Source organism: Meleagris gallopavo, chromosome 4 (assembly GCF_905368555.1).
Source record: "Meleagris gallopavo chromosome 4, MGAL_WU_HG_1.1, whole genome shotgun sequence".
In the NCBI taxonomy this organism is placed as follows: domain Eukaryota; kingdom Metazoa; phylum Chordata; class Aves; order Galliformes; family Phasianidae; genus Meleagris; species Meleagris gallopavo.
The window spans coordinates 33,246,438-33,260,155 of NC_139407.1; the positions used below are offsets into that span (position 1 = coordinate 33,246,438).

Here is a 13,718-nt window from a genome sequence, read left to right on the forward strand (position 1 = left end):
AGAGTGGGTATGGGAAAGAAAAAGAATTCCCTGCACACATATCAGAACTAAGTAAACTATCTGCTTTTCTGAATCCTCTAATCCTTGTCAATGACAGTAAAATTAAATGCTAATTATAACAACAAGAAGTTAAGCTAAAACTAATAAAAAGTTGTTATCATAATACATAATGAGATTTCTTTTTCAAAGGCTACAAATTGCAGGCACAGTGGAACTGCATAGAGAAAAAACATAAGGCCAAGAGATTACTTCTTACCTTTCATACTGATAATATCATTACACGTAGAAATCTCTCTTAAGTGTATTCAAATTTCTTACTAAAAAACAGACATTTCTAAATAAATAGCACTCTCATGAATAGAATTAGAATGGCTGCAGGAAATAAAAGTCTTCAAAACCATCAATAAATAGATGCCAAAGACAATCTTACACTTGCTAAAGCCTGAAAAAGATCTTTCCTGCTTACTCCAACAAGTAAAAGCAGGACTTGCCTAAAATTTTGACTTGTAAATTCTTCTACTTACCTGCAAAGCACAAAGGAAGCACAGAATTAAGCAATGAAATTCTGGTTTTTGTCACCTTCTTAAATTGTTTTGTTAAAGTTCAGATTGGTTTTGTTGCATTATTCCCTTTATTTTTCAATCCCAGAATAGATAAGCTGCCTTTCCACCGTGGGGAAGAATGCTGAAGATCAATTTGCTTAATTAATTCTTACATCAAGTGCAAGAGCAGGGAGCCCAGAAATATCTGCTGCTGTTTCAACAGGAGATATAACAAAGAAGTAATTTGAAAAGATCTTATCTGTCCCTAAATCATTTTGTGGTCACTTATAGCACATTTTGTAAGGTTTTCTTATTCATTTGGAGCTGTGTTTTCCTCTAACTGACTGGAAATTACCAATCAACGCTCATATTTACATATGTTGATGGAAGCAAACAACATCATCTTTCAGTGATGCCTGGAAGTGGTTTCAGGTGAGGCAAGAATCAGATGCAGGTTGCTTTCTGAAATGCGTTGGAAGTCTGGTGATGTACAATTTGTAACGTGCCCGCTTTAAAGCATGCGTGAAACACTGCTGCTGAAGATTGAAGATAAATGCTTTGCTGTAATCAATCAGGGAAGCGCTATGGTCGGCAAGCCTGTTTGGCAGCTTCTCTGGAGATCGTAAATCAAAAGATTCAGAATAATTTCCAGCATTTTTGTAGTGAGGCCACTCCCCAGGTCTGTGCCGTGCTGGGAGGGTCCCTGGGATTAAACTGGGTTTGAGGCACGAACAAACGAAGGCAGCAGTGACACTCACTGCAGTTCTTTTAAAGGCCAAGAATCCTCTAAAACTTTAGATTTTGGGGGTTACTTTTTGACAGGTGGGTGTAGACTCAGAAATGCTGATTTAAACCAGCACTCTTACGGCCTCTGAAATGCAGATTATGCCATTGGAAATATAAAATACAAAGTTGAGATGATTTCTGTTACACTTAAAAAATCCACATGGGCATTTATTATGATGATTTCACATTTGAGTTAATGTTGGACATTCCATGTACAATGCAAAATTCTTTGGCTTTTGTCAGCTTTACAAAGGAAATTTGCTATTCACACCATGAACAGGCATATGTATTGGTTTGCCTTTCAAAGCGCATGCAGTCCACTTTGCTGCTGATAATCTGCATAAAACTGGATTAAGGAATCGGGAATTCTTGGTGTCACAACCATCAATGCATCCCGAAAGTGCCTTCCCAAGATACATTTGGCATTGATGTCCTCTTGAAGTGCTAGCAGGGCAGCTTCTCTACAGACTGCTGTTATCTGCAACGACACAAAGCATCCCACCATGTTATTATTTTAAAATGTATTGCTTGAAATGAAGGAAGCAAGCACGAGGTTATCAGCACATTCCAAACACCAGATACTCACTAGGACAGAGTTTCTCTGACACTTTTTTTTTAATTTAAATAAATGAGGTTGTGGGTGATTAGCACTTCCCAGCAACAGGATAGAGCTCCAAATTCAAACCACAGTAACATTATGTTTCATGCACGAGTACGCTGCAAATTACTTTAACTTGATAATCATATTACCTTGCCTTAACCCCTCTGCAACACCTGATAAATTAAAACTCCAGAAAGCAGCAATACATTTTTCTGTCCCCAAAGCACAAGAGCAGATATTCCCAGGCTCTGCAGGCACTTTTCCTTTTAAACTTTAAGCTGGGAAAGAAGTAAAACCAATTAATTCAGCAAGGAAAGCTCGAAGGAGAGGGGTATGTGGAAGGGGAGGGGGGTGAAGGTCTCGTACCCTGAAATGTGTTTTTAAGCTCTCTGGACTTCAGACAGCGGAAACAGACTGATGCCAGTGTCATTCTAAAGACACATTGCTGTGGTGAAAAGAGCTTGTGGAATGAAAAGAGATATTGTGATTTCCAGTGCAACAGGGAAAACAGTGATTGATAATGACTGCTCCCTTATATCTGTAAATGAAAGAGCCAGCTGAAACACATTTGTCCAGCTATTCAGCATATTTTCTCTGTTTGTTCACTTACTGAAAAGAGTTCCCCTGCTTATGCTGTGCTAATGGTTGCCAAAGCCGTTTAGTAGCTTTTTAGAGGATTTAGCAGCATGTTTAGGAAGCTTTCACAAGAAAACATGCATGGATTTAGATGGCTTTGTCAAGTTTCAACAATATTACTTTTAGTTCCTTGCTGCTCTAATGAACAGTGAAGCTAAACACTGCTGTTATGCATTTTAATGCACTTCAGGACTTCAGAGACAGTTAAAGGTGGAAGTAGAGCTGAGCTTTAGTGCTCTGGCTTCTTAGGGAGATAAGCAATGTATCCTTCCGGAAAGTAATGCAGGTACTTCAGTCCTTCCATTCAGGTTTTTCACTAAGTAGGTGGTGTGACTATTTCCTACTTTCCAGCACAAACACAAAGCTATTTGAAGATAAAAACAAAAAACAAAACAAAAACAAACAAAAAAACAAAAAACCCAGAATACACAAAACTGAGATCAACGCCCCACACATCCCCACCTCTGCTTGAAATTAAACACAGCAGTCTTTCAGAAGAGAGAAGACTCTGGATAGAGAAACAGATCCCAAACATCCTGGACTCCAAAGCTGTGCTTGTCCTTAAGGAAGGGCGTGTTTTCCCTTACCAAATGCAGCACTAAGGGCAAGTTTTGCACAACACAAAGAGGAAGAGACTTCTGGGTTTTGTCCTTTCAGTTCTGCTCACAGAGACCGACTATCTACAGCACCAAAATGATGAAGAAGGGTACCACTGAAGTTCAGTTGTTCAGTTGGTGATATATTGCACTGAAGGAGAAGCTAAATAAAGGCTGTCACACTGGCAGATCCAAAAAAGAAGGCACTCTACTGCCAGTCCTATCTCTTTCTGTTTCATTTGCACAGGGAGACATTTGGGAGGAATTTGCCCATAAGCCAGTACTTCTGATGATGCTTAGATGCTTTTTTTGAGCTGTACAAAGAGTAGCAGTAACAGCAAACATAATTAAGGACTTTTTTCTTTTAATTGCATTCTGAAAGACTGAAACATAAGTTCTGTGATAACCAAAAATTACTTGACATGAGGAAAAACCAGAAAAAGGTATTCTGTTATTTGGTATTCAGGAATATCTGAACTGCTTTTAAGGGAAGAGGAAAAGATTTTAAGGCATAAATTATAGTCTTCTCTTTTCCTGGCTGCACTCAGAATATTTGTGGACTAAATCTTCCATATAATATTGAGTAATAACGAGTAGGCAATATGGCACAGTGTTTAAAATTTGGGCCCTTACACATGGTCCAAGAAGACCCAGGGCATTGTTTCCGTTCCTTTACTAACTGAGGATATCAGGTCTCTAATAGATATTCCGTGTCGTAATCATACTGCGACATCTCATACCAGACCAAGAAACGGAAGGGATTTAAAACTTCATTTCTGCCTGGATTAAAGCACAGTATATGACAGGTTGAGTGAGACAAAGAGGAAAGGGAGCAGAAGGGGCTTACAGACACACAGGAGAAAATCAGTAGCTTTTCAACACAGTGTGCAAGGTCCTTCCCCGCAAGGCTCAGGGTCACTCCCACACCAGGCCCTGTATCTAGATCATGAGTTTTAAAACCTTGCAGTAGACTTTTCCTCAGTCTGTCCAATTACTTTCCTAAATCACTTCTTTTGGCCTCCATGACATCCTGTGACAAGCGCCACAATCTAATCATGCACTGTATGAAAAAGCACTTTTGTTTGTCTTCAAGTGGGTAATTTCAAGAAGTGCCTCCTAGTTCCTGTGTTACTAGAGCAGTGATTCATCTGCTCCCTATTCACCTTCCCCACATCATCAGTGATTGCATGGACTTTCACTATACCCCCCTCAGCCAGGTCTCCACAAACCCCCAGTGACAGTCCCTGCTGAGCCCTCAGGTTCTGTTCTGCCCTGTGCCTGGAGCTGCACCATGGCACTGAAATGCTTCTGAGGTGATTTTTTTCAGAAAACAACCCATAACACCTTCAGCAGCTTTTTCTGTGCAAAAACATCTAATTTAGACCTCATACTTGTGAGTTTGAATCCTGGCTGACTTTCTTTTCTTTCCACTGCACTTATCAGCTTGAACAGCATCTGCCTGCCCCAGTAGATGAATGCTGTTAAGCACCATTACTTATCAATTTTAAGGCAATTCTTACCTATTTTCAAATACAAATCCGAAGGATAACAATTTCTGTTTTTTTTCAGTTAAAAAAGACTTCCAGATCTCAGAATGCTGTAAAGAATGGGAATAATGCTGTCCCAGAGGCAAAATTGCAGCTAAGAATACTGAAGGACAAAACAGGTATTCTCAGCTTCATCTGAATTGAGAGCAGCTTTCAGCACTGACCATTAAAGTGGTGATGAAGACATTAAGTGAATGTCAGAAACAACACTGTTTGAAAAGCAACAGGCCAGGCAGCAGGTAATTAAACAATAAGTAAGGGATGAAGGTTGTTATTGCAGGGATGAATAGCAAGCCAGATAGGGCTGAATATTACTAAATCTATGAGTGCTAGAATATACCCTATATTGATTATTAGCATCATTACAACAGAAAATTTGACAGACATGTTTCTCATTTTCAATGCAGTGAGAGCAAATTACTGATCTATTTACTGACATTAGTCTGATATCTGATCTTAGCGGAAATAATTTTCAAGCCTCCTTTAAAGAACAAATTACCATTTTTTTCTGGTTAACAACAGAGTTGAACATAAGGAGTGATTTATCATCTGAGTGAGTGCTTCCAAGGTCAGAAAATAAGCAGCTCATTTACTCCCACTTGAGGCCCAAAAGGGACTGTGTTAAGTTATCTTGGGAGGAACAGAGAGCCCCAGCGAGCCATCCAAATCACACAGCTCAACTGCAACCAGCAGAGCCACACACAAGCTTGCAACCACTGCCCAAGTAACGGTGGGTCCCAAAAAGCAATGGGTTTACACTGGCTCCACCTCCAGCATGTACAAAATGCTGGGTGCTGGCTGCAGCCCACAATGCTCAGCACAACCCATCCTTCCATGCTATTTCACTGGGCTGGCTCTGCCCACTCCTGGCAGTGAGCACCAGCCCTTTCCCGGTGAATGAAAGTCCTTTTCAGCTTCTTTGTGTTTAAAGTGCTCTAAATAGCTTTAAAGAATCTTAAAAAAAGCAAAAGCAAGAAAGAAACGAGCTTCTGTGTTAAAGCCTTAGGTAGTCTCAAGAAGGTGGTTTTGTTCATGTAGAGTCTGCGGGGAACACCTGTGAATGTCGGCTTTAATTGGGCTGCAGCTGGTGTCAATTGTGCACACAGTCCCTGGCAGACACTGCCTGCACATTGTGTTTCATTTTCCTTTTTCCTTCCTTTTTAACTCACTCCTCCACCCCACCAGTTAAAGTTGTAAGGGATTGTATGTAAGAAGGATTAGGAGGCTGGAAGCAGAATGGTGGGGGTTTTGTGAATAGCACGACGTGGGGTGCTGCCCGGCAGGAGGCTACCTGCAACCTCCTCCGCGGCACCAGGGCAGGCTGCTAGGCCGCAGGGCGGGCGCTGACCCCCAGTGTGCTCCCATGAGGGGACCACCAGCCCCATTGGGTCCCTCCGTGGTGGGGAGTGGCACCACAACCCACTCTGTGACCCTCTGTGCAGACACAACCCACTGCTGGCCACAGCCTCTAGTACAGGTGCAGGCATAAGGTTGGGCCTTTCATACCAGGCACAAACCACCAGACCACTGGGAAAGCAATCCAGATGCTAGCTGACCAGTGGGTTACTGTTCTAGCAGCATCATGCTGCTTCTACGGGCAGAGCAGTTGGGGTATCATGACACTGGCAGGGAGGCATGCCCTAGATAATATTTGCATACAAGATGCTGCTTTGGAGATAAAAATGTTGTATTAAGATGCCACAGTTGCCATTTTATTCCCCTTGACAACAGCTTAAATTGAGAGATTTTTAAGTGTTGAGAGGCAGACTTTTGTTGCATTTCAAAAAGTCTTCAATTTTGTATTTCTCTCATGTTTCAGCTTTCCTGTTTATACATAAAATAGGAAATACAGGATAACATGCCTTTCTTCTCTGAAAAGATGAATCCTTACAGCCCACTACAAATCTTGTTCTGTTTAGGAGAACAAGCTTCCAACACTAGGAAATAATTGATTGCCCCATGATAAATTTTCATCTCATCTTTGAACAAAATTACCCCTATATGGACACCTCTTCCTTCCACTCACATCTGTGATCTGTAGATTTAAATCAGATGGGTTCTGTGTTCAGTCATCCTGAAAATGGAAAATCATATCTTCTAAATGGAAGACAATGAAGTAGATTAGTGTAATACTTTTCATACAGTACCCATTCACTCCGAAGATTCGTGCTGCACCCATCACTGGAGCTTTGCAGGGAACTGACTTAATAACTGGTTGTCACTTTACACAGCTTTCATAACCTGCTACAGCAATGCTAGAAAAAAGCAAGTGTGCAAAGCACTCACCGGCCATGTAAGCACCCCAGTGAGACAGAAGTTTCTCTGATCTCTAAGCAACTATGTTTTAAAACATTATTAAATGTTTTCCTGAAGTGCATACATCTATTCCGGTTCTGTATTCATGAACGCTGCTCCTATTCGTATTGTAACAATTCTCTGCAATGAAATACTGTATTCAAATATTATTTTTTTACAAAAAGATAGACTTCCTTCTTCCTTGTTTATTAAAAAGACATTCAATATGAGTTGATGTTGGACAGTTACTTTAAAACAGAGGAAGAAGCAAGCACCTTCGTAATTCTTAAATAAAAAGGATAGGTGTCATGTGTGTCTTGTGTCTCTGATCCAACAAACCGAGCAAACGATCTCTGCCATTCCTGATTTCTTTTATGAGAGGTCGTTAAGGAAATGTAATCAAACAAAACCAGCTCCTTTAATGATCACTATAGGTAACTTCAGAATAGACAGGCTCAAGTCTTCACTTAGTGTTTAATCTATAGTGTGCTTATTTGCGTAACTTCACAGATTGATGCACTTGTCACTACATGTGCATGTGTACAGAGCCTACCTGATGATCTGCACCAGGGACATTAAGTTTTCATTCTACCTGAGTACACCCAGTCTGAGCAGGACAGCAGTTCCCTTGGATCTTTCCATGGTGGCCACAGCTACTCTGGGGCTGCAGTAGAGACCATGTCCTCCTCTTGGTCTCAGCCAGGAGGGCTAGGCTCCATGCTTTTTTGCTTACTATGGTCATAACACCCGGCACACCAGTGAGGACCTGAGCCATGCCACTGGTCCTGCGCTCTCATGGGGCAGCAACCAATGGCCACAAAATGCTGCATGTAACTGCTCCTACAGGACCAAAAACTGAGCAGGGCTGTGCCTGGGCAGCAGATATTATCGCATGTATCAGTAGCTCTTAATATTCTATGAAGTTCAAACACACCCAGAGAAAAATAAGGAAGAGATAAGGTAAGTAGCCAAAATTAAGCATATGTATCATAACTATAACACATGATGACAGCTAGTGAGAATAAACCAGAGCCTTCAGTGGTACACGGTAAGTGTCATCATACATACCTCTACTCATCCCAACATGTTCTAACAGGGTGAAACTTTGAACCCATCTGTAAGCTTTCTTTATTCTTCTTTCCACTCTCTTAAAAATGTTACTAGATGTGGTATCCTTCCAAGCAATATATAAAACATGTAAATTCCAATTTAACTTCTGTAACTACAAGCCCAAAATGCAGCTAGTTTCCAAAACGTACTGTGTCGATATGGATCCCATCACTTTGGCAGAGACATGTCATAGCTACACCTTTCACAAAGGAATTCCGTAACAAAACGAGTTTTTACATGCTGGGACTAAATATTTTTAAACAGCGCTCTCTGCCAACTTCAAGTTTCAGCTATATTTGTGCAACTGAAAAAAGAATCACACACATGTTTCTATACAAGATTAAGCTGCATTTCTGGTTAACCTCAGAATTATTTCATTTTTATATAAACATTTAATGAGAAAGTTTAACTTCTTCCCTTCAGTGAGAAAAAGGAAGCCAAGCCACTAGAAAAACAGTCTTTCTGTATGTACACATACGTGTGTGTGTGTGTGTTCATTTTAATTAAAAGTAATTAACAGAATACTGTGTTCTCACTCAGAGTATGCTGTTACTACAGAGGACCTGCACATTAAGCCAATGCTATTTTACTGAATGCCGCTAGCAAGGTGGACTGGATTATGCAACTAAAAATTTAAAAGACTTGGAGAAGATCATTAGCTGTAGCCATCATAAGTTTCTCTCTAAAAAAGCAAAACAAAAGAAAAACAACAAAACGGATTTGTCAGCTTCTACCTGAGGAAACCTATCAGTGTATGGGCATTAATTAGCTCTTTTGTTTGCTCAGCTTCTTTCAGATGATGAGGCTGAGCAACACATTCAGCATATTCCAACTTTCTTGCATTGAAAAATAATGCTTTTGCTTCTCAAGCCTGTTTCCTTTCTTAAGTTTAACCTAGGAGAACAGCAGAGGTCTTAGTCTCCTGTCGAAACAAAGCAAATGAATTCAATTCTGCAAAAGGAATTGGGAGACATGTCCTTCCTTCCCTAAAAATATTTATTCTTTTGTCAGTAGAACTCAGCCAGTCTAGAACTGTCTTTCAACTCGTTTCAGCTCCAGTAGCATTTCTGTTACATTATGTCACCAGTAAAAGATGGCTGAATCCACTCAACAAAAAGCCAAAAAAAAAATATATATATATATATCTTTTTCATGGTTTTTGAAATCCTGTTTTCATCCTGTTTTTAGACCTTCCACTGTGGCAAATAGTATCTCTGATTTGCATCTAGTATACCAAGTAAACAGCAAATGTATTTGTAGTACCTATGTGTGAGATATCACAATACAGTACAGTAAAATGCAAACAAATTCAGCTAAACATAATGGCCAGAAAGTCTAGGAAATCTTCTGTAGTCCTTCTGTTTCTATCTCTTGCATAGAAAGCACACAAATCATAGGATAATGAGAATAAAAGGGATGTTATACCTTCTGATTTTTTTCTGTATGGCTATTTACACACACATACATATCCCAAGTTGAGGCAGGGAGTGGGAAAATACATTTGTTGTGTAGGGCTTTTAGACTGAAAGATGAATAATGTTCTTAATGGGAGCTCTCTTGCTTTTCATTTATTGGATCTCAGTTCCTGGAAGGTGCGAGATGTCTCCGGTGGAGTATCTATTTCCTTGGCAGAGTGCTGGAGGAATTTCAGACTGTTTCTAAGTTTACCTCTTGGAGCTTCCCATGGTACCCAGCTGCTCATGTTTCCCAAGAAAATCAGAAGATTGCATGCCTGCATTCTAGGGAGGCAGAGCAGAGCTGGGAGTGCAGTCAGACCTAAGAAGCAATGCTGTTGCCAAAGGTAGATCCCTCAGTGCATGGTTATTACTCTTTAAGGAAGAAGCAGAAAGGCTGGTAAAGAACTTAAAGTTAAGCTTTAGGTTCTTAAAGTAAGGCAAGTTTTGCTAGTGCAAAAAAAGCCAAAAAGAAATCCGCAAGAAAAAACAAGAAATGACATAAATACAAGAATAATGGCGTGCCAACAATTACTTCTAGTTAAGGATTTATTTAAGAGGCATACTTTAGTAGAAATAGAGAATAGAACAGAAGATCAAGAAAATAGCAGTAAGAGACGTGACAGTGAAAGCCGTGCTGCCATGACAGATGGTGAACCTAAACAAGTGACACAGTGGCCACCATCTCTCTTTGATCTGCTCCCTTGATGAGCCTGTCCAAGTGCAAGGGCAGAAGCTTAACCCAGCTATACCGAAGAAGGCAGGTGGGGCTGATTTTGTGCCCTGAACCAGCTCACTCAGGCTGCAGGGCAGTGAGGAAGGATATTTTGAGTTACTCAGTCCTAAACCATTCAATACAATTCTGCTGTCGATAACAGCATATCTGCTAACCACTTTCTGTTTCAGTAAAAGCTTCCTGCAATATATTTCAGGTGTAGCCCTGTTGTGTCTGCTGAATCACTGCGTGCATACAGTGAGGGATTCTTAGCATGGTCCCAGAGCAGTGTGTCTCACCAAGTAGCACAGATTGTCACTGGCGTGGGCGTACCTAGCACATTGGGAACAAGTCAAAGGGATCACATGAGGCAAGAACCTGTAGCTGGAGCTGCCCCTTACCTTCAGGGAAATGTTGTGAGTGACTGGATCAACATAACGTCTGCTGTTGCAATGTTAACATTAAAGGATATCGTTTGAGTGCCCTCTTGCAGCTGAAAAGATTGACTCCATGTTATGTCTGAAAATCACTTAAGAATTCTAGGTAACTGAATCTGTTTGTTACTCCTATGATAACAGATCTCACTTAGAAAATTCTTCTGTTTCCTCTCCTTCGTATTCAGAAACTCCTCAGTTTGTGCCATGATATTAAAAAAACCTCCCCGGTCTCTCAGGTTTTCTCCCTCTCCTTTCTTGTCTAGGCAAGACAACATAATGCAAATTTCTACTGCGACAAAGACACAGAAAATGGATCTGCATTTCTCTGTAAGTTCAAAACTTACCCTCAGCATTTTTCACATTCACTGAGATAATGTCAGGCATCTCCCAGCTTTCTTGGCAGTAAGAAAAAGGTCTTAAGGTTTTCCAGGACAGCATCTTACAGTATGACAGAGACCAACAGGGCAGGGAATCATGCCCAAAGGAACTGATATGGCTGTAGTACAGCAGAGAATGCCACAAGAGCGAGATGAGAAAGATCCATTATCACAGAACTAAGGACCACAGCTAAAAAATCTCAAAAGCCAGTAAGAAACATCAGTGACATCAGTAACAGTCTGTTTTGTACTGCTGAGGTGCCCTGACCTGACAGGTGCCATGTTTGTGGGACAAACTGAAGCTACCAAAAGTTTTCCTGCAGGAGTATGCCTCTTGCTCCTTCACTGATTTACCTTACAAAGAGTAAGCTCTGCCGGACATAACATAATGGTCCCCCCAGTTTCCATCATTGGAGAAAGGAATTATCCCAGCTCTGTTTGTGCTAACTGCTACAAAGAGAAGGGAGGAAAGAAAGATGAAGGTAACAGCTATCATGGAGTGCAGTGGAAGAGATAGGCAGGACCCTTGGACAGGGAAAATTTTTTGCAGAAGGAACTCAGAAGTAAACGAGAAGAAAACCCAATACTGTGGGTTGTGAAGATCCTAGCTAATCCTCAAATCCATAGCCTGAAGAATAAGAACATAAAGCAGCCTTACCCCATATGGCACGTTTCTGTACAAGAACTATGCAAATTTAGGTCGTCAAAATACCTAACAGTCTGCTTTGGGAGAAGCTGGTAAATACACAGAGAAAAGCTCACCTATTCCTCTTACCTGCAGAGCTGTGGATGCAATCATCCTCATACAGCCTGCAGCACACATGTGGCCTTCTCGTGACTAGCCATACATATTGTACTTCACTGAATTGGGCAGCCAAGCTATGCAATTCCACAGTCAAGCATCACTGCACAACTAGCACTGTCTCTTGTCAAGAGATGAGTTTGTAAGATTCACCCAGGAATTGCCTACATGCTGGAGAAAGGGGGAATTTTCCAGTGAATTACATCTACTCGTTTTATGTTAAATGCACAGACATCAGGGTTCAACAGTGAGTGTTTCAGTGCCTGCACAAACACAGCAAAAGAGTGAGGACAGCACATATGGGGTGCTAGCACAGAAGCACTGGTTTGCATACTGAACAACACAAAATGCTACACTCTCTCTGTTTTTTAACTCTCTGTAATCTCAAGATTCTTAGCATTTCCTACTTGATATTACATTCAACATATTTCATGATATCTGGAGGACTTTGTCATGTCAATGATCTGCTTTGTCTGGTATGAGAGCACCCAAAATGCATGAGATGTCATGGGGAAGCTGGATTTTATTGCTTCCTCTTCAAGGTGTGATGCCACCCAACCTGTCTGATGCACATAACGCAGGCCTCAGACCTCTTCTGATATTTCACTCAGCTGTGGGTCATTCAAAACCCCTTGGAAGAAATATTTCAACATTCAGACTTTTTTTTTTTTTTTTTAAGAGGAAGACCTTCCACACCTCAGTGGACATCGTATTCAAAGCATACTGCCAAATATTATATGATGTCCTTTCCAGAGTTAATTTTTAATTTCCTGACTTCACTGCATGAGAAATTTTCAGATTGTCTTGGCAGTCACTTGACAGCATGTGCAGACCTAATTGCAGAAGTGAATGCAGTGTCAGCCCAAATGCAAACCTCCGGACTGAGTAATTTCTGCAGAATTAGTTAGTTTGCTAAATTAAGTTCCACAAAGCACTGCATTCCACGAAATGATCACAGATGTAAGGTAAAGGGCACAATCCTTACAAACCTTACAAGCCTTGCCCCAGTCTGCCATGCAGTAAGGGGACACAGGTGTCCTAAACACATCACTCAAAAACCCGATGATTTTCCATTTCATTTTTTAATGCTGCAGTTCCAAACCCACAGATGTTGTGCATGGCTATAAATCTTGGCACCCTCTCCATTATGGAAGAATTTCTCCTGGTATTCAGCGTTCCTTGCTTCACCTTAAGTCACCCTAATCATGCTGACATCTACTATCGATGATTATATTAGCCCTAAAAGATCCTTAAACAAATGAAAAGGACTGACTTCCACTCCTAAAGTTCTGCTTCCAATTTTCTAAAGGAAATTAAATAATGTATAAATCAAATGCTGGGCGCAAGCCCAGGCAGCTGAACATCGCTTTGTCCTTTCAAAGTGAAGAGGAAGTGTCTGCTAGAGAAGGGACAAGCCAAGAGAAATAAAGTTTAACCTCAGCTCCATGTGAAAGTGATTTGGGATAATCGAGGGAATCTGCAAAGAGGTTAAAACTGGGACCACATAGTAACAGCGGAACGTTACACGATGATCAAAAATCTATCAGGGACTGACCTTCACCTGAGGGAACTGTGTGGCCCTCACAGCTCATTATGCTGGAGTGGAGCGTGAAGGGCAGGAGGAAGAGCAGACGAGCAGGAAGGGGAAATCTATTTATAGCGTGTGCTTGTCATGTCATGGTAATCTTACCATTTTTCTCAGGTTTGCTATATTCATAAATAAGTTCTGCCTGACAACTTTACAGCAAGGCAGCTACGCAGGAAACATTCACATTGCTTTCCAGTTCTTCTTTAGCTAATATGTAGTGCACAGACTGTTG

At 40.9% G+C, this 13,718-nt stretch overlaps 1 protein-coding gene across 2 annotated transcripts in view; it reads right to left on the reverse strand.

Annotated features, from left to right (window-relative positions):
- Window positions 1-1,463: 1,463 nt before the first annotated feature.
- Window positions 1,464-13,718, reverse strand: part of AFG2A (AAA ATPase AFG2A) — a 185,513-nt gene continuing 173,258 nt past the window's right edge. For both annotated transcript variants that reach the window (XM_085222805.1, XM_085222804.1), the window contains one exon: window positions 1,464-1,806. In XM_085222805.1, the coding sequence (XP_085078931.1) occupies window positions 1,630-1,806 (177 nt within the window). In that variant the 3' untranslated portion in view covers window positions 1,464-1,629. The remainder of the gene's footprint in view (window positions 1,807-13,718) is intronic.